We start from the raw sequence: 18,980 nt of genomic DNA, 5'->3' as shown, positions 1-18,980 counted from the left end.
AAGCCCCACTGGAAGGTAGGCTATATGCAGAGCCTCTCTGAAGGACGAATTTCTTGTGCAGAAGTGGCATACACGTTGTTGAATGAAAAGCTATACGCGCACAGACAAATAAGAAGTTCTCGCTAGGTTCTATAATCATAGGGGCAACACAAGAAGGTGAAGGCCGAGAAGGGGAAGATGGCAAAGATCCCTGCAAGGAGTATAAACTTCGACCTAGGAAGACCATCATGTACTCCCAGGATCCACTGGAAAGTAGGTTCCATGCACAGTTTCTCGGAAGAGCTGATTTCTTGTGGATAGTGGGCTAGAGGTTGCTAAATGAAAAGACATATACCTCCCCCCAACCCCCCCCCCCCCACACACACACCTTTCATTTAAATTCCTTGCCTTCATTCTGCAGGTAAAACTCTCCCTTTGGGATCGAGATGCCTGTATCCTGCGCACACTGCAGTTCTTGGCCAGTGTGCATGCTCACTGCTGCTTTTCATTTCTTCAGGGCCATCTTCTCCGGACAGGCAAAGGGCTGCTCTGTCGCAAAGCCCATGCTGCAGAAGAACAAACAGGTTGGTGTACGGATAGTGATAGTTCTCAGGGATCCATAGCGGTGCCACTCCCATCACTCAGTAATGCTTGAAAAGATTTTCCGATTGATGGCCGTGATGGGAAAATCGCAGCATTGTAGCTGGCACAGCTGGAGGGTCTAGAGGAAGCAAGGCTTTTCCTTTGGGAGAGAAGATAACTTTCATTAGCCCACAGCTTTTAAAAAGGCAGGATTTGGGGGTCAGCGATGAGATGATTGCGGATTGTCCTGGCTGAGATTGGGGATCTGCAATTCTTCTGTTCTGCACTTGAAGCCAGAATCCCCTTCCACAAATTGTCATTAGACGATTTCATCGTGCAGTATAAAAATGTCCACCTGCCTTTCTTCACGCTTGCATAGTGAACGCCAGTCAAGTCTAGGGAATGTTTCATGGTTTGGGAAGTTTATGCCAGTGTATAAGCGCTTCTGCACTCACTTGCCAACATGAAAACCACAGCATTCCTGCTAACTGCATGTTCAGTTAGAAAGCCCCTTTCCCTTTCTCCTCCATTCACATCTGGTGTCTTCCCCAAAGCTCTGGGAAAGACGAATTCAAGGCAAAGCACGTGGATGGAAGGAAAACCGGAAGCACCCTGCCGGAAGCTGATCCAGTGCAAATCCAGAGTTCGGTAAGCAGTGGTAACTCATTGTGTCAGTGGGGACTTTTCCAGGGGTCATGAAAACCTTCCCTACTGTGCTGCCGACAGCTCCCGGGCTTTACACTTTCCTCTCAGGGAACTTCAAGATCGTCCTGAGCCTTTCCACAGGATAAATTTGGAGGAAGCCTTTTTTTTCCAGGTGGCAGCTTTCTCTGGCCTCTGACATGTCTTCTGTTGCATGTCTCTTTAGGTATGCTTTGATGGTGTGGGTGGTCTCTCTCACCACATTTCAGCCTTAAAGGAGATGGTCCTGTTCCCACTGCTTTACCCAGAATTCTTTCAGAGATTCCAAATCCGACCCCCCAGGTAACGGGCAGTGCATTCGAACTACAGAGCTAACTGCTGCAATATGCTTTTCAACATGAAAAGTATTCTCCTTTAGTTTTCTTTCTTTTTTTTTTTTTGGAGGGGCAATATCTCAAGACATAATGGTTAGCTTTATATATTCTTGGCCAACAAAGCTTCACTCACTGGATGTTGAAATATGACTTGAAATCCTTCCCTTTCCATACCTTTAAAAGTGTGCAAATCTTCAGATGCTTTGCTGCTTTGGTCACAGGAATTCCCTTTTCTGGCTGATGTTTTAAGTAGGGTGTGGAAACACAGAAGACCTTTTTTGGCCTCCCAGCTGAAGGCTTCCTCCCCAGTGCTTCCAACAAATTCTGGCAGGCACAGTCCAAGAGACTCCAACTGTGGCAGGGAGAAAGACAGGCTTTGCTCTCAAATCTGTCTAAGACGGGAAGTGTTCTGGTTAGGAGGGAAGGCCGCTTTGCTTTCACAACGGGGGCTGTCATGGGCACTTTTCCATGTTTTTGTTGTAGCTACGTACATCTCTTTTTTTCATGTTGCAGAGGCTGTCTGTTCTACGGCCCACCAGGCACTGGAAAGACACTGGTGGCTCGAGCGCTCGCAAATGAATGTAGGCAGGGAGACAAGAGAATAGCATTCTTCGTGAGAAAAGGTGCCGACTGCCTCTGTCAATGGGTGGGAGAATCCGAGCGACAGCTGCGCTCATTATTTCGGCAGGTAAGGAGGAAATGCGCAGTAGGTTGGGTCAGAGTTGGACCTCTACTTTTCCGGGGTGGACATCTTCCAGGAGGACTTGGCCTCTTGGACAGTTTGGCAGTGTCTCCTGTTGAGAAGGGAACATCAGGGTTTCCTTTTCCCGTGCCGTGCTGCTTTGCCTGAGGGGCTGGAAATCTTGCAGATGTTGGGTCCAGCACAGTGCCAGTGCCTTTGCAGCCATAATGTTTATCCTGCATGTTCTCGCTGCGTGGTGCTCTGTTTCACATACGTCAGTATGCCTGCATCTGTACTTCCCTTCCAGGCCTATGAGATGTGGCCTTCGATTATTTTCTTTGATGAGATCGACGGTCTCGCTCCTGTGCGCTCCAGTTGCCAAGACCAGATTCACAGGTACTTCCTTTCGCTTCCATCTCCATGTCATCTGCTTCATCTCTAGGAAAAGAAGACCCACCTGCTTCCCTTTATAGGACACACCCACACACACCCACACCCACACTCTGAACTCCTCGAGTACAATGACACAGAGCTTCATAGCAGTTTAAAGGCAGGAGTTGAAATCAGGTCACTAAGCTTGGTGTCCAGACAAGGTCTCTCTCGAGATCTTGCCTCGCTTTTTCTGTCTTACCATGAGTCCTTTCGCTAACAACAGCTCATCCAGAAAAGCTTCTCCTTTCTGAGCGACGTGACTTTGGAGAAAGTCATGCCAAAGGTAACAACAGCTACTAACCCAGGGAATCCAAACAACATTTTTTTGGTAGTTCTATTGTCACAACGCTCCTGGCGCTTATGGATGGCTTAGACAGCAGAGGAGAGATCGTGGTCATTGGAGCCACCAACAGGCCAGACTCCCTGGATCCTGCTTCACGAAGACCTGGACGCTTTGACAGGGAGTTCCTTTTCACCTTGCCAAACAAAGAGGTAAGGCAGTTTCGGCAACCTTCCTGCTACTGGCACAAAGCCTTGCTCGACAAGAAAACCGGCTTACCCCACAGCATCTCCGAGAGCGAGCAAGGAAACAAGTGGCATACGTGCTGCACACCTCCCGGTTCCCCACACACAACTGGCAGGAAGGCTGCAAACAGGAGTTTCACTCCGCCTGGAGCACACGAACATTCTTCCTTGCCCAAGGGCTTGCTCTTTGCTTAGTTAGTGAGTCCACCTAGGCTCTTGCCTTCTGAGGTTGCCGCCTTGTTCTCAGTTCTCCAGTTGGGAAAGCCTTGGGGGAAAACTTGGGTTTGAGTGTGGCCGGGCTGGCAATCCTGGGAGCCGCCCAAAAGCATTTAGGGAGCTGACATTGTTACTGGTATTAGCAGGGAGCTCGGGCTCTCTTTCTTTTTCTTTTTCTCTTTTTTTCTTTTTTTTTTTTTTCTGGCTATCCCAGATTCTTTTGTCTTTAGTTCGCATTTTGTGGGGAAAAGGAGAAAAAGGTTATTGGATTGAAGGCTAGGAAAAATGCACAACACGCTATACTGGACAGAAACAGGAAACACTTCACTGAAGCTCTGGCAAAGAGCAGCGATGAACATAGGCACAGCTTGACATTTGCTCGTTCAAGGATAGCAGCTGGAGTCAGAATTCTTGCTCCTACTACTCTACTTACTCTTCCTATCTACTTGAAAAGTACTGAGCTTTGAAAAGCAGGCAGTGTGTTACTAGAATGTAAACATTTCTTAACTTTAGCAGAGGAAGACAAGCAATTACGGGAATGTGACGGGGGGAGGGGGACTGCGCATTGCTTATTTTCTTTTTGAGAAAGAGGCTTAAGACAAACCACAGTGTGACCACCTGGTTTGTAGGCTCGAAAAGAGATTTTCAAGATCCACACCAGAGACTGGAGCCCTAAGGCCCTGGACGCACTGCTTGAGGAGCTTGCTGAAAAATGCGTCGGTAAGATGAAAAAACGCACCGAGTTCCTGCCTGTGCCTGGCTCCTGACAGCGTCTGAGCTTGTGCCAGGCAGTACCCAAGCTGCTTCTGTCTCCTTGCCTTCCCTTGCCTCTGAGAACATGGAAGGCTCTGGGGGGCATCTTCCTCAGGAGCTAAGGTTGGCTCAGAGGCCTACTTCCGAAGCACAGGCTGTAGGGCGCTGGGCCTCCCGTAATGCAAGCTCCCCATCAGGGCACTGCTCTGCAGTGCAGGAACTCTTTTGCCATTGCCCATGAAACTCTTCCCCTTTGGGCCACATGCAAAGACTTTGCGAGTGTCCCTCTGCAAAGCCTGTCCTTGACTGCTTTCTGCTGCCTGAGACTGACATCCCTTTGGATTCTGCTCTTGTTGCTCAGGATACTGCGGGGCCGATATTCAAGCCCTCTGCGCTGAAGCTGCCCCCTGTGCTTTGCATCGACACTATCCGCAGATCTACACAAGCAGTCACAAGCTGCACATCGATGTTGCTGCCATTGAAATCACAGCAACAGATTTTCTTGTGGCTATGCAGAAGACTGCACCAGCTTCACAGAGGGCTGTGGCTTCCCCTGGACAACCACTGCCACCCCTTTCCAAGCCACTGCTTCAGAACACGCTACAGAGACTCCTAAAAGGCCTGCAGAGGGTATTTCCCCACGCAGCACTTGCACTCCAGCAGGACCAACAGCCAGGTAGGGCTTCACTGCCTTCACCGCCATAAAACTCTCCCAAAGCAAACACTGCTAGTTTGTGCAAGCAACAGAAACAAACCTTTCAGTCAGGATGAGGTGAAACTGAATGGTAGAGAGGGCAGAGCCGGGAACTCCTCCCACTTCACAGTACAGAACTCTATGTTCTCCACTCAAGCATCCAGTTTCTGAAGGCTGTCAGCATCATCTGTCCCGTTTGCAAGGAGAAAAGGAGCTTTCACCGCTAGCAAAACATAGCTTGCGCAAATCCAGACACTTAGGAGAGCTCTGTAGAGACTGAAGGCTTTGGAAAATGGCATTCAGCGTATGCCCCGCAGACAAAGAAATACAAGGCCCCGGGTTTCAGCTCACATTTAGAAACTGTCTTAGCACAAGAGAAGGTTGCAGACTCTTCGGGAAAGTTAACAAGCTTCTTTTGCCTTCTCATGGTACCACTCATTTCTTGGAAAATGACTGCATGGACAGTGATGAGGAGTCACCTTCTGGTCCTGAAGATGAGCCGTTTCCTCCAAGGCCTGGCCAGCAAAAGCAAACCTTCCTTAACTGTAACAGGTAACTGCCCGTGTCCTTTCATTGAAATTCTTCCGATTGCTGGGGCTTTCCAAGCTGTCGTGGCCATTGCAAGTGGGAGGGGCGTTAGATGAGGGAGGACAGAAGAGTTAGTCCAGGGTGCTTTGGTATCAAAAACTGCAAGCAGGAAGCACAGAGATATAACTAGGTGCTACAGTTGTAATAAAGCAAGTAGCTCCAGCCGATCATCCGGAAGGAGCCAGCCTCCTTTTCCTCCACCAAAGACATCCACAGACAATTAGAGCATGCTGATTTCATGCATGCTGTTCTTCAAGGATTCAAGGCCAAAGAAATGTGTTGTCTCTCCTCTCAGCTAAAGAAATGCAACGTGGGTTTGTGGAGTCACCTAGCTTCCCAGATTGGGAATGCAGGAGTGACTCACTTCCTAGGAAGAAAATTGAGGAAAGGCCGGCTAAAAGGGCATAATAAAAACCCTGCAAAAAAGGGCTTCATTTGCGATCTTTAAGCCACTATGCTTACATTCATATTTTGATAGTGCAATGGGAAAGTAATTCAATCCCACAGTGGAGAAGTTAGCTTATGGGGTCCCAGCTGCATCAGTAATTTTTCTCACTCTCTCTTACTGTGCTGCTCAGGAAGGCTTCTGACCCACAGAACTTGGTCCAGTCTCTAGGCTCCTTGGCCTGAGCCAGAAAAGGTCCTGCAGTACTGGGAGGGCAAAAAAAAAAGAAAAAAAAAGGTGCTATTCACAGATGTATTCCATGATAACAGAGCAAAAACCACAAGAAAGTTGTATTTGCAATCTAGGAGAGAGCACACAAGGAAAGATGAAACCATCTGAATGAAGGAATCTAATAAATATCCTCCAGTTCTATGTGTTTTGCACTTTGTTAGATACAGCTAAGGCCTTTCAGAGCCCACGGCATTTCTTTTCCCACAAGGTTCTTCTGCTCCTTCCTGACCACCTTCTCCATTTCCAGTGGACCCCCTGCACCTAAACTTGACCAAGGCAGAGGCCTCAAGGCTGCTCAGTCAAGACATACTGAACAAAGGAGCCTCACGGCCGGGGGGAAGAGATCCAGACTAGCGTGTGCTGGACAAAGAAAGACACCTTGAACATCTGTGTCTTGATCGATCACTTCCTTTGCAAACTTCTTGTTTTGCAGTTGCGCTCCTAGCAATGCTTGTTGCCAGCCAACATGTCACAGGCCCAGGTTCTTAATCGCTGGAGAGCCCGGGTACGGGCAAAGTTCCCACTTGGCGCCTGCACTAATACACGCGCTGGAGAGGTTTGCGGTTCACGTGCTGGACCTGCCGGCTCTCTTTGCTAGCAGCACCTCACCCGAAGAAAGATGCACACAGGTACCTCTTCTCTCTGCAATCTCACAGGATGAATAGACTCAGGGGAATCAGGCAGACCTCCTGCAGTTAATGGTGGTGGCCTGGCTTTCCTCTGCTTCCTGTGGTGTTTATTTCGCGCTGAAAGAACACTTTTCTTGTACGCTGAACAATGCAGAAGAAGGACGTTGTGCATGAGCATCTTTTCCATTCCAGGCTAAACAGCAATGATGTTGCTAGCAGCTCAGGGAGCTCCAAGATGCTCCTGATAAAGCCCTCTGCATGGCAAGAGCTGCTGCTCACGACAGCAGGCTCTCCAGAGTTGTTTCCCTTGCCTCTTCAGGCTCTGTAGCTCCCAGGAGGCGCCTCTGCCTCAGCCTGACTGCACGTCATGCCCTTTCTCTAGCCTCCCTCTTTATAACACTGAAATGCAACCCAGGCTTGGGAGGGGGGAAGAAAAGGGTTTCTCTTCTCTCATCACACCGCAGGGAAGAGGCAAGAACACACTTGCTGGATTCGAGCGATGTAGCAGTGGCCCCACGCTGATGTGGACCCTGCTGAAGGGCTGGGCCTGTTTTTTCAAGCACACTACCACTCGCACCGGGCGTGAGGCTCTGGGCGAGTTACCTGACATCTAAGCAGTTTGGAAATCAGGCAGAGATTCAGGCCTGCCTCTCGCTGTGGAGAGGCTGAAGGAACTGGGTCCAAGCAGCAGTGTTACCTTATTCTTGGTGGCTTGTTTGGACGCTTTGTCTTGGTGCACTCCCATTTTGCAGGCAATTTTGATTGATACATTGCTGTTCAGCAGCAGCCTCTGCTACCCGCCTCAACAGTCTTCTCCAAACTTCCTTTTGACCAGTTGATCCGAGAAGCCCAGAGGACAGCACCGAGCATCCTTTCTATTCCACATATCCATGCCTGGTGGGAGGCTGCTGGACTCACCTTGAGAGCTACGCTCACAACATTGCTAGAGGGCATTCCAGCATATGCTCCAGTGCTGTTGCTCGCTACGTCGGATGTTTGCCATGCAGATCTCCCACCAGAGGTATTTCTCTCACTGCCTTCCCGGCTTCTTTCAGTCTCATGTTAATTTATCACTCCATTAAGCACCCAAATACTGTGCTCTCCTAAGCCATTCAACACCGGCATTACTAGGGCACCCTGCTGGCATCTCTTCCCTCTGCAGTTGCCACAAGGCTTCAACCTGAAGGGCAGCAAGGCAAGTAAATCCAAAACAGGCAACCTAGGAGATGCTCAGTGTCCTCCCTTGGAGCACTGGAACCTCGGGTTGCTTCACAGAGCTTTAATCCTAGAGGTGTTCCTTAAAGAAGATGCCCTAAATTGCCCTGCTGACCCACTGCAATCTCGCCTTTAAGGCCAAGAAGCAAACTTGTTCTAGTCTCTCCCTTATTCAAAGCATTCCTCAGCTTCACTGGAAAAGGAATTCATTTTTGTGGAGCAGAACACAAATTTGGGGGGGGGCCTTACGGCTGCGCTGTCTTTTCTCCTCCCACCTCAGGTACGAGCTTTATTTTCTGAGCTTTATGGAGAAGTTTTCAATGTCCAGTCACCTAGCGAGGAGGAAGGGAGAAAGTTTTTCGAGGACTTGCTTGTCCAGCAAGCTGCTAAGCCTGCTGCACCACAAAAGAAAGCAGGTGAGCCTATTCTACAAACACAGCGTTGCTATCTCTAGCTTAGCAGCCATTTGGCATTTGCTTTGGTAATAGATTTCCTGGCATGAAGGTTTACTCTGCTTGTGTCCAAGTATCATCACTTGGCTAACCTTTTCTGGTTGACTGAAGCTTGCCAGGCACGGGAAGTCCTCCTGCCTGAGGCATCACCACCTGAGCCTCGACTGCTGACAGAGGAGGAGGAGAGGCAGCTCGAGGAGCAAGGGGACGAGACATGGCCAGCGGTGCCTGCAGAGTCCAGTACACCCCTCTCTACTGGCAAGTCCTTTCTTCCTTTTTTCTTTTTTTCTTTTTTCCTTTTTTGGATAAGGTGCCAATGACATTGATATCTTCCCTCTTGTCATGGCATACCTGCTTTTGCTGATGCCGGTGGCTTTATGCCAAAGGCATTCCATTTCCAAATCAGGTGCAGCATGTGAGGTCAGTCCCCAGGACAGTCACTCAACATGCTTATGAAATAAAGCCCAGCCACAGAGCTTGGCTCACACTGTAAAACACTGGCCTCGATGGCCCTGCAACGGCTAACTCCTCAAATGTAACATGTTGTTTAGAGCAGTTGCTGAACACTGCACAAGTTCTTATGGTAATAGGAAACAGTGAGGATCTTTCCTTTGCTTTTGCTTCCTTTTCCTCTTCCTCTCCCTCTTGCCTTCCTGCCCACCACCCCCGCACCAAGTAATGGCCGTCTGTCTGTGAGGCTTAGGCAACCTCTGCTTTTGGAACACAGGGGAAGGAGAGCTTGTCTCCAAAGACTTTTCTGCTTCTCACCTCTTTTACTTCCTGTGATGAGAGACGAAGCCACCTGAGCTTATGACCTTGCTTTGTGCTCATGCCTTCGGTCTACAGTCTGCTCTGTGCACAAAATCTTCAAGGGCATTTTTTTTGCATGATATAATCTAACCAGTTCTTGCGCTTTTTAATTCTAATAACAATTGGACCCCCTTCACTTGCTGCCCTCTCTCCCTCAACACATGCATGTAGTGAGCCAGCACAATGGTACTTCAGTCCCTCTCACCATTTCCCTTGTGCACCAAGTAAGACGACGGTGCTAGATTTTGCAGACAGAACTGCTTAGCTAATGCTTTGGCTTGCTTTTTCTCCTATCTCTGTGCAGCTGCCTGCAGACAAAAGCGAAGGAGGAACGCATCGCCCTCAGAGAGCCTAGCAGAGAAGAGGAGGAAATGCTCACCCCCTGCTGAGAAGGAAACCAGCATCTCTCTCAGGGTAGGTTGGAGCTCACTGATCCACCTTTGCTTCCCGCTCTGCTGACGACCCTTGAGCTATCCGTTCTGCCAGCAGAGCTGCAGGCATGGGCAACATTCAGCTAACGGGGAGACAGAAGCACCTGAGGAGGCTCCCACTGCCAGCTGGCAGCCCTCTTTCTAGAGGCTCTGTGGCCTCTCTTCAAAAGATGCATTTCGCAGGGCCCTGCATTGCAGCCACAGAAGCTCATCCAAGGCAAGAGGGCCTTTGCTGTGGCAGCCGCTGTCCTTTACTACAAAACGGGCCATAAATGTTGTCAGAGTATGCAGGGATGCAACGAGGAAGGCTAAGGCCCGTTTGGAATTAAATCTGGCTAGAGATGTCAAGGACAGCAAGAAGGGCTTCTTCAAATACATCAGCAGTAAGAGGAAGACTAGGGAAAATGTGGGCCCTTTGCTGAATGGGGGTGGGTGCCCTGGTGACGAAGGATGCAGAGAAGGCAGAGTTACTGAATGCCGCCTTTGCTTCAGTCTTTACTGCTCATGCCAGCCCTCAGGAACCCCAGACCCTGAAGGCAAGAGAGAAAGTCTGGAGAAAGGAAGACTTTCCCTTGGTCGAGGAGGATCAGGTTAGAGATCATTTAAGCAAACTTGACACACACAAATCCATGGGCCCCAATGGGATGCACCCACGAGTGCTGAGGGAGCTGGCGGACATTATTGCTAAGCCACTCTCCATCATCTTTGAAAGGTCATGGAGAACAGGAGAGGTGCCCGAGGACTGGAAGAAAGCCAATGTCACCCCAGTCTTCCAAAAGGGCAAGAAGGAGGACCCAGGGAACTACAGGCCAGTCAGCCTCACCTCCATCCCTGGAAAGGTGATGGAGCAGCTCATCCTGGAAGCCATCTCCACGCATGTGGAGGACAAGAAGGTGATCAGGAGTAGTCAGCATGGCTTTGTCAAGGGGAAATCATGCTTAACCAATCTGATAGCCTTCTATGATGGAATGACTGGCTGGGTAGATGAGGGGAGAGCAGTGGATGTTGTCCACCTAGACTTCAGCAAGGCTTTTGACACTGTCTCCCATAGCATCCTCATAGACAAGCTCAGGAAGTGTGGGTTAGATGAGTGGACAGTGAGGTGGCTTGAGAACTGGCTGAATGGCAGAGCTCAGAGGGTTGTGATCAGTGGCACAGAGTCTAGTTGGAGGCCTGTAGCTAGCGGTGTCCCCCAGGGGTCAGGACTGGGTCCAGTCTTGTTCAACTTCTTCATCAATGACCTGGATGAAGGCACAGAGTGCACCCTCAGCAAGTTTGCTGAGGATACAAAACTGGGAGGAGTGGCGGATACCCCAGAGGGCTGTGCTGCCATTCAGAGAGACCTGGAGAGGCTGGAGAGGTGGGTGGAGAGGAACCTCCTGAAGCTCAACAAAGGCAAGTGCAGGGTCCTGCACCTAGGGAGGAATAACCCCAGTCACCAGTACAGGTTGGGGGCTGACCTGCTGGAAAGCAGCTCTGCGGAGAAGGACCTGGGAGTGCTGGTGGACACCAAGTTAAGCATGAGGCAGCAATGTGCCCTTGTGGCCAAGAAGGCCAATGGTATCCTGGGGTGCATCAGAAAGAGTGTTGCCAGCAGGTCGAGGGAGGTGATTCTCCCCCTCTACTCAGCCCTGCTGAGGCCACATCTGGAGTACTGCGTCCAGTTCTGGGCTCCCCAGTACAAGAGGGATGTGGCACTACTGGAGCAAGTCCAGCGAAGGGCCACAAAGATGATTAGGGGACTGGAGCATCTCTCTTATGAGGAAAGGCTGAGAGAGCTGGGCCTGTTTAGCCTGGAGAAGAGAAGGCTGAGAGGAGATCTTATCAATGTGTACAAGTATCTGAAGGGAGGGTGTCGAGAGGATGGGGCCAGACTCTTTTCAGTGGTGCCCAGCGACAGGACGCGAGGCAACGGGCACAAATTGAAACACAGACAGTTCCATCTGAACATGAGGAAAAACTTTTTCACTGTGAGGGTGACAGAGCACTGGAACAGGTTGCCCCGAGAGGTGGTGGAGTCTCCTTCTCTGGAGATATTCAAAACGCGCCTGGATGCAATCCTGTGCAATGTGCTCTAGGTGACCCTGCTTGGGCAGGGGGGTTGGACTAGATGATCTCCAGAGGTCCCTTCCAACCTCAGCCATTCTGTGTGATTCTGTGTGTATGACAGTTCCCGCTGTTCTCAGAGAAGTTCACTTGCAGTTAGGATCATGGAGGTGATAGCCTGAGGAGCAGCACGATGCTAGCTGAAACTGGAGCCTTGCTTTTTCTCGCAAGTCGGACACAGCAGCTCATTTCCTCCATGGAAATCTGCTGCGATATTTAGTCTGTTCTTGGATATTTCACTCCTTCTTTATTTAGCCATACAAGGAAGGAGGATGCGAGTTGTGTGGGACCATTTTCTTTTGTGTCTGAACACATCGAGAGCCTATTCAAATGATCTGGTGCTACCGTAAACTTGTACTGTCTCCCTTTTTTCTTCAGCAACTGTTGAAGGTCGTTGGCGACGCAACAAAGCACTGCAACATCTGCCACCTCGCAAAACTACACCTGGTGCTCAGCCAGTGTGTTTACCGCCATCGGCAAGACGATGACAAAACGCAGTTGATAGAGGTACTTTGCTTACACAGCACTTCCTGACACTGTTCTGCGCTTCTTCCTTGCGCACAGTGGATATCCTGCTTATTCGCTATTCCTCTCTTTCCTGCTTAGCAGTCTGTGTTACATACGAGTTGCTGACTTCCACCTGGAAGGCATCTACTCAGACTTTCATTTTATACAAAGCAGCTAGCTACAGGATTTTAAATTTCTATTCCAGCTTATAGCAAGTTTGCCTGTGTTTAGTTGGCAATTATTATTCCTTTTTTATCTTTTTTTTTATCTTTTTTTAGGAAAAGAAGGAAGAAATTGAAAACTTCTCCCGTGCTCAGTAACAGGAAACGTGCTTCTACTCTGCCATTCTTTTTCATTATTTGCTGTTTAGTCCTCAGTGCACAATTCAGTGAAGAGAGCCTGTAGTTATAATATAAAGACATCTGTTTGTATATATATCCAAATATAGCGAGGCTATACCAATAAAGCTCATATAAATCCTTTTAAGCTTTCTTATTGGCTGTTTGTTGCTGTTGGTGTTCCATACCTATTGCGTATACATACATGATCTGTTGAGATCAATGTGTTCGGCCTTCCTTTCGCATGTGCATTGCCTGAAAGTCTCGTGCCTGGGATTTTTAGGAGACCAATGGTCATCAGTGCCTTTGACCTACACACATCTGGACGTCTTCCAAGTAATCTCAGTGCCTCTCTCAAAAGAAAGCAACGGAAAACTCGACCATCTTTGCCCAAACGGTGACAGGCGGTTTTTCTGGCGTCGCCTGTGCTACTGCCTATGCCGCTGTCTATTAGGCAAGGTTGCAAGGCAGCGCAGAGGTCATTCTTCTTCGGACCTGCTCGCGCCCCCAGGGGTTCTCAGAGAAGGAAAACAAAGCTGCAGCAAGCGTCGGGGAGGAATACTCTTCCCCAGGCAGCGGCACTTTGCTGTGCTCGGGGCGCCCCGCGCCCGTCACGTCTCAGCCCGCAGCGCTGCCTGCTGCCCGCCGCCCCCCCCAGCAGCTCTCCTCCGCCCGCTCGGCGGCAAGCGGCGCTCGCGCTCTCTCGGCCCCTCGCCTCGGCCCCTGCCCCCCTTCTCGGCCCGCCAGCGCCCCCGGCAGCCGCTCTGCCGCCGGGCACGGCTCTCCCGGCACAGCTCTCCGCCCGGGCGGCCAAGCCGAGCCGCGCTAGGCCGAGCCGAGCCGAGCCGAGCTGAGCCGCGCCAGCCCCCGGCTCCCCCGGCGCCCACCCCCGCCCGCAGCGCCCGCCCGGCCCCCACCCGCCGCCACCCGCCGCGACCCCCAGCGCCGCCGGCAGCCGCGCTCCGCGCCGGGAGCCACCCTCGCGGCGGGAAGCGCCCCCGAGCCCCGCCGAGGCTGCGAGCCTGCCCGGGGCTGCAGCGCCCACGGCACCGGCTGCCCCCGCACCCTCGCCCCCGCCGCGCCTGTCGCGCTCTCGGCTCCGCGCAGCGGCCCCGCGCCCCGATGCCTCGCCGCCCGGCGCCCGCGCTCTGCCCCGCCGCTGCCCCGGCCTGCCTCGCCCGGCCGCAGCCTGTGCTAGCGCGCCCCGCAGCCGCGGCGCTCCAGCCCAGGGCGCTGCTCTTCCCCAGCGCTCTCCTGCTCGCCCCCGCCGAGGCTCAGCGCCCTCGCCACAGATGCGACCAGCATGTTCGTTGCACTGCTTTAAAGGCTCGTGTCTGGCATTGTAACACAAGAAATCGGCTTGGGGCAATGGTAACTCCCTTGCCAGGCTTGCTTGCCTGGATCGGCAGCGGTAATGGGCCTTCTTCCCAACGGAGAGCTGCCAGAGGCTGGTCACAGCCTGCCCTTCTGAGCGGAGATCCAAAAACTGCCCTGGCAGATGGCCGTTGGCAGACGTCCGTCACAGAGCAAGCGGCCACGGGAGCGTCGTCTTTCTTTTCCTGCTTCTGCCTGCTGCAAACAGAAATCAAGCAAAGAGCAGGCAAGAAAATCAGGAGGAGAGAGCGCTCCTGCCCTTCCCCTTTGTGCAGGGCAGTGCTGTGTGATGCAGCAGGAAGAGCCGAGAGCGAACAGCTGAAGGCGCCACACACACTTTACCCCAGACTTTGGAGAAACTCCAAGGCAGCTAAGCACTTACGAAGGAAACAACCACCCGAGCTGTAAAACTGTGAGCATCCCTGAAGGGACACAACCTTTGCTTATCTGGTTTTACATTTGACTCTCTCTGTCCCCTCAGAGAGGGCTGCTGCCCAGGTGCTCCTGCTCCTCCACCTCTTCTACCCTTTCACTTGAAAAGCCCTCCCTCCTGCTCTCTCTCCTTGCTGCTAGCACTGGTGTCGAATGGTAGTGCTCCGAGTGGGGCTGCTGCTTGCCTAGGTGCTTGCCCAGCACTCCCTGGCAGGGCAGTGCTACCCAATGCAGTGCACTTGCCCCGGACGACGGGAGCATCAGTGCAGCCCTCTTTGGCTTCAAGAGGTTCCGAAACCTCTTAGCCTGGGATTTGCACCTGCATCTTAGGGAGGAGAGTGTGCTGGGAACTGACAAGTATGGACTCTATGGTGTGGCTGTGTGTTTCCTTCCCCTTCGGAACGAGCAACAGATGAATCCTCTTGCTGGAGGGCCTTCAAAAGCACTTGCCTCCTCCGCAGAAGGCATCCACCACTGCCCCAGAATGAAATTGTCCCACACCAAGAGGAAGTTCTCAGCACCTCTAGTTGTGGCTCAGCACAGGTCCTGCAGAGAGAAGGGTTCCAAGCCATGTCTCTGCAAAATAATTTCTCTTTTCCTGCTTCTGATGCTCTGGAAGTGAGTATGCCATGACAGCTTCCTCCACATCTGGCCCTGCCTTGCTGACCGTCTCTTCCAAGTTGCTGGCTGTAGCAGAGACTTGGCATGGCCAGAGAAAACAAGCCCTGCTGCTGCTGGTTCTGCTGGTGCTGCTGCCAAGAGGGTTTCCTTGCTCTGGAGTCCATCTTCACTGCCCGGTGGGAGCAAGGGAGGGCATTTCCACCTGCTGGCCTGCAAGAAACCTGTCATGCTTACAGTGCAGCCTCTCAGCAGTAAGGGCCACCAGTGAGCAGCATCAGCCACGCAGAAATCTGGGAGAGGCTCCAGGGAAAAAGCAGAGAGAGCCAAGCATGTGCTGGAGAGACTCCTGGGCCCAGGAAGGAAGCTGTGGCTCTATATCCTGCAGGGAGGTTTGTCCCAGCGGGTTGTGCTGCATCCAGTGACCCGGCACCTGCCCAGTGGGCCATCACTCCAGGGCTCTCTTAGGCTACTGCTGCGATCCAGTGAAGCCACAGCCAGGCACAAGCAATCTGACCGAGGAAGAGGTGGGGCACGCTGCCCGCCTGGCCTCTCTGCCTCTGCACATGAGACTTCCTTCCAGGCTCCTCCAGGGAGCAAGTGGCATCTGTCTCCATGCATTCAGATCCCTTCTTCCATCTTCCCTAGCAAAACTCCCCTGCAGCCTCGGTGCGTTTGCTACTCACACAAAGTCCAACACATTTTTCCCTTGGCTGTCCAGATTCCCCTTTGATTGGTGCTATCCGTCGCGGTGTCTCTGCAGGCAGCAGGCAGCGCCATGGGGTTCCTGCGCTGCTGCCTGCCAGCTGGCTCCCCTGAGCTCCCCCAGGCAGGGCCAAGTTACTCTCCTGCAGGAGCTGACTGCAATTTGCTAAGATCCCGCATACCAGTGCACTGCAGGAATCTGCTGGAGCAAATGGACTGCTCACCTTTGCCTGGCACGCAGGCAAAGTCTCCATGGTCCTGGCACTTCCTATCGTTGACTAGGCAAGAGAACAAAGACTGCACGTGGGAAATGCATGTGGTGCTTCATTTTAGAAATCACTGCTTTCCAAAGTCACTCTGCTGGTGCGGAGGGAACTGTAAAGGCACACCATTCTAGTGGCTTACCTCCAAGCCAAGGAGCTTAACTGAGGGAAGTCTGGTCACTCTGCTTGCCCCTGGAGCAGTGATGTGCAGAAAACACGAGGAATCTACCAGGTGATGTTTCCATGTAGCACAGGCAATGGACAAAGGCGGAGCTCTGTAATACCAAGCTCTTCTTTTCCCTCTCTCCTGCAAGGCAGCAGAAGGTTTAAAAGTGCTGTCCCACACTGCAAGACATCCTGCAGCAGGCAGGAATCCAGCTGTGCTCATGGCAAGCCCCTCTCTGCCATGTACTCAGTCCTGCTGCTCTACCTGCTTCCAGCAGAGGAAAAAGCAGCTTTCCCTTTTCAATGGAGGCCAAAGTGAGCCGTGGTGACAGCTAGATGAGGCTGGTGTCAATTTGCAAGCTCATGGCTAAGCAGCTCAGGGAGCTCTGCATGTTTACACATGGGCTCTCTGCGCCCGGAGGAGGCTGTGGACTTAGGCGGATCTTGTGGGAGCAGCTCTCCATTGCTCTTGGGACTCTCCAGGACCCCTCCTTTTTGACATCCCCTGTTTGCAGCGATTCCACCCCATCCCCACCGCTCTCTGTCTCTCTTTTTCTCCCAGATGTCTCTTGCCCCGAACCTCCAGCCTGTCTCCACCTCTTCCTGCTGCCCCAGGACAGTCTCTCTCCAGGCCTTTCCCGGTTACTCACAGGGGGAGGTGGTCCTTCCCACCCCAGCCTGTGGCTTGGCGTGGGGCAGTGGGGAGGGAAGGCGAGTGCTGGGAGTGCTGATGCCCCTGATCTCCTCTCTCCTTCCTTGTCTCTCCTAGGAGGTGGCGGGAGAGAGGAGAGGGACAAGATGACGCCAATAGCAGGGGCTTCACCATGGTGGACACCAACACAACAGCCCTTTCTCTGAGCTACACGGCCACAGGATACACAAACTCTCAGAGGACTGCAGAATCTCAGTGCATAAGAGATTACAGAGCGGTGATAATTTTGAGTGTCTCTGTGTGGGCTAGTGGGGAACGGGATGGTTGTGTGGTTCCTGGGCTTTCACATGAAGAAGAGCCCCTTCACCGTCTACATTCTGAACCTGGCCATCACCGACTTCTCTTTGCTCCTCTTTCTTCTTGTTATATTACCGCTAGACATGGTTATAGAAATCTCTTGTTCTCCATTATATAACTATATCTTTTCCAAATATCTCCTGATGGATCTGTTTTTCTTGTGGTACTTTACCAGCATGTATCTCCTGGCAGCAATGAGCATGGAGAGGTGTCTGTCTGTTTTATTCCCAGTCTGGCACCGATGCCGTCGCCCAAAGTGCTTGTCCGGAATTGTGTGGGGGGTAATCTGGTTTCTTTCTGGACTTTTTGTTTGCTTGTTTTTTCTGGGTTGTTATTCCCCCTTTAATATGAACTGTTGACATATATTTCTACAACTAGGCATTGTGAATTCCTTCATTTTCTCTTTCTTCCCATTCCTTTCCAACCTGATCCTGTTCATCAAACTTCGATATGGCTCACAGAGGCGTCACCCTGGGAGACTGTTTGTTGCGATCTTGCTCAATGTGATCTTCTTTGCCTTTGGGTTTCCTTACAGTGTAGAAATAATACTCAGTGTTGCTTATTCAAAAGAATTATTTCCTGAAAATCTGTCTTTCTTGCTGGCGTCTCTGAACAGTAGCATCAATCCTGTCATTTACTTCCTTGTCAGGAGCTGCCGTCAGCGCCGGTTGCAGGGCTCTGTGAAAGTGGCCTTCCAGCGAGTGTTTGCAGAGAAAGCAACATGTGAGGAGGGCAGCCAAGGCCCTGGCGACACTGCTGTGGAGACCACTGTGTAGATCCCTGCTGGCAAGGCAGGAGTGGAGATGCTGATCTCCACAGGCAGCCCGGGAGGAGACGGAGAGCCCCACGCCATGGCTGGTGGCCCTCTTGCCACCAGGGAGGTGACCAAAGCTGGGTGTGGGGACAGGGCCACAAGCCTGGCATAGTGCTGCTCTGCTGGACTTGGTCCCCAAGCACTGCCTGTATTCCCCTTCGCAACCTCCGCCACGGTCCTGGTCCTCGCCCAATAAACTTTGGCTTTCTTCTGCCAGCAAACAAGCCCTTGTGGTCTTCTTGGGGCTCTGTCGCTCAGGAGAAGTGAGCCACATTCACAGGAAGGCTCTGGTGGAGCTTTGGCCAACTCGGGGAAGCAAGTTTTCAGGCAGGGTGAAAGCGGCAATGCCAACACGTGGTGGTGGTGGTGGTGGTGGTGGTAGACCACCAGAGGGGGATTGCCTCTTCCTGCTGTCCCTGTGCTGAAGTGAAAGGCTGAGCAAGAACTGGAGGGGAACCCTGCCAGCAGGAAGCAGAAATGCAGCTGGGTCAGCATTTGGTCAGCGGTCACCTCCCTCGGGCCCAGGCAGCAGCGTCTGCTGTGAGAGCTGCTCCCTGTGCCCACCCTGCTGCCCCGGCAGGGGGTTCTCCGCTGCAGCCCCCCTTTGCTGGTGTGAAGAGCAGGTGAGTGGCTGGGCTGCCTCACTGCAGGCAGGCCCCGGCCCCAGCAGCACGGCTGGGGGTCAGTTTGCAGGCTGTCTCTTGTGGTCTGCCAGGCTCTGCACCTCCTTGGCTGCGCACACACCCCTGTGAAGAAAATGTCCCAGGGTCTTTCTCCCTTGAGCTCGGCAGGCAGGGTCTGGGCCTCTCGCACACATCCGGCACCCTCAGCAGCCCACAGCTGTGATTTCCACGGGCAGTGACCGGCTGTATGAGAAAGTCCCCAGAGCTGTTTTGAACCTGCCCCCAGATCACGTCTTTTTCTGACGGCATGTCCTTGTCAAATTTGAAGCAGGGAAGAAGTATTCCC

General features: G+C 52.2%; 1 protein-coding gene across 1 annotated transcript; it reads left to right on the top strand.

The window, feature by feature from the left end:
• Positions 1–1,170: 1,170 nt before the first annotated feature.
• LOC136991788 (ATPase family AAA domain-containing protein 2-like) lies at positions 1,171–16,990 on the top strand (the record flags this gene model as incomplete). Its single annotated transcript, XM_067295243.1, has 13 exons — positions 1,171–1,209; positions 1,430–1,545; positions 2,091–2,265; positions 2,567–2,655; positions 3,024–3,183; positions 4,062–4,152; positions 4,547–4,824; positions 6,596–6,772; positions 7,608–7,793; positions 8,268–8,403; positions 8,551–8,651; positions 12,165–12,293; positions 16,958–16,990. Coding segments are annotated over 13 exons (1,710 nt in total), but the record flags the coding sequence as incomplete, so codon positions are not given.
• Between the last annotated feature and the right edge of the window lie 1,990 nt (positions 16,991–18,980).

This window comes from Apteryx mantelli, chromosome 4 (genome assembly GCF_036417845.1).
Source record: "Apteryx mantelli isolate bAptMan1 chromosome 4, bAptMan1.hap1, whole genome shotgun sequence".
Taxonomy (NCBI): domain Eukaryota; kingdom Metazoa; phylum Chordata; class Aves; order Apterygiformes; family Apterygidae; genus Apteryx; species Apteryx mantelli.
This window is presented reverse-complemented; position numbering and strand designations above follow the sequence as displayed.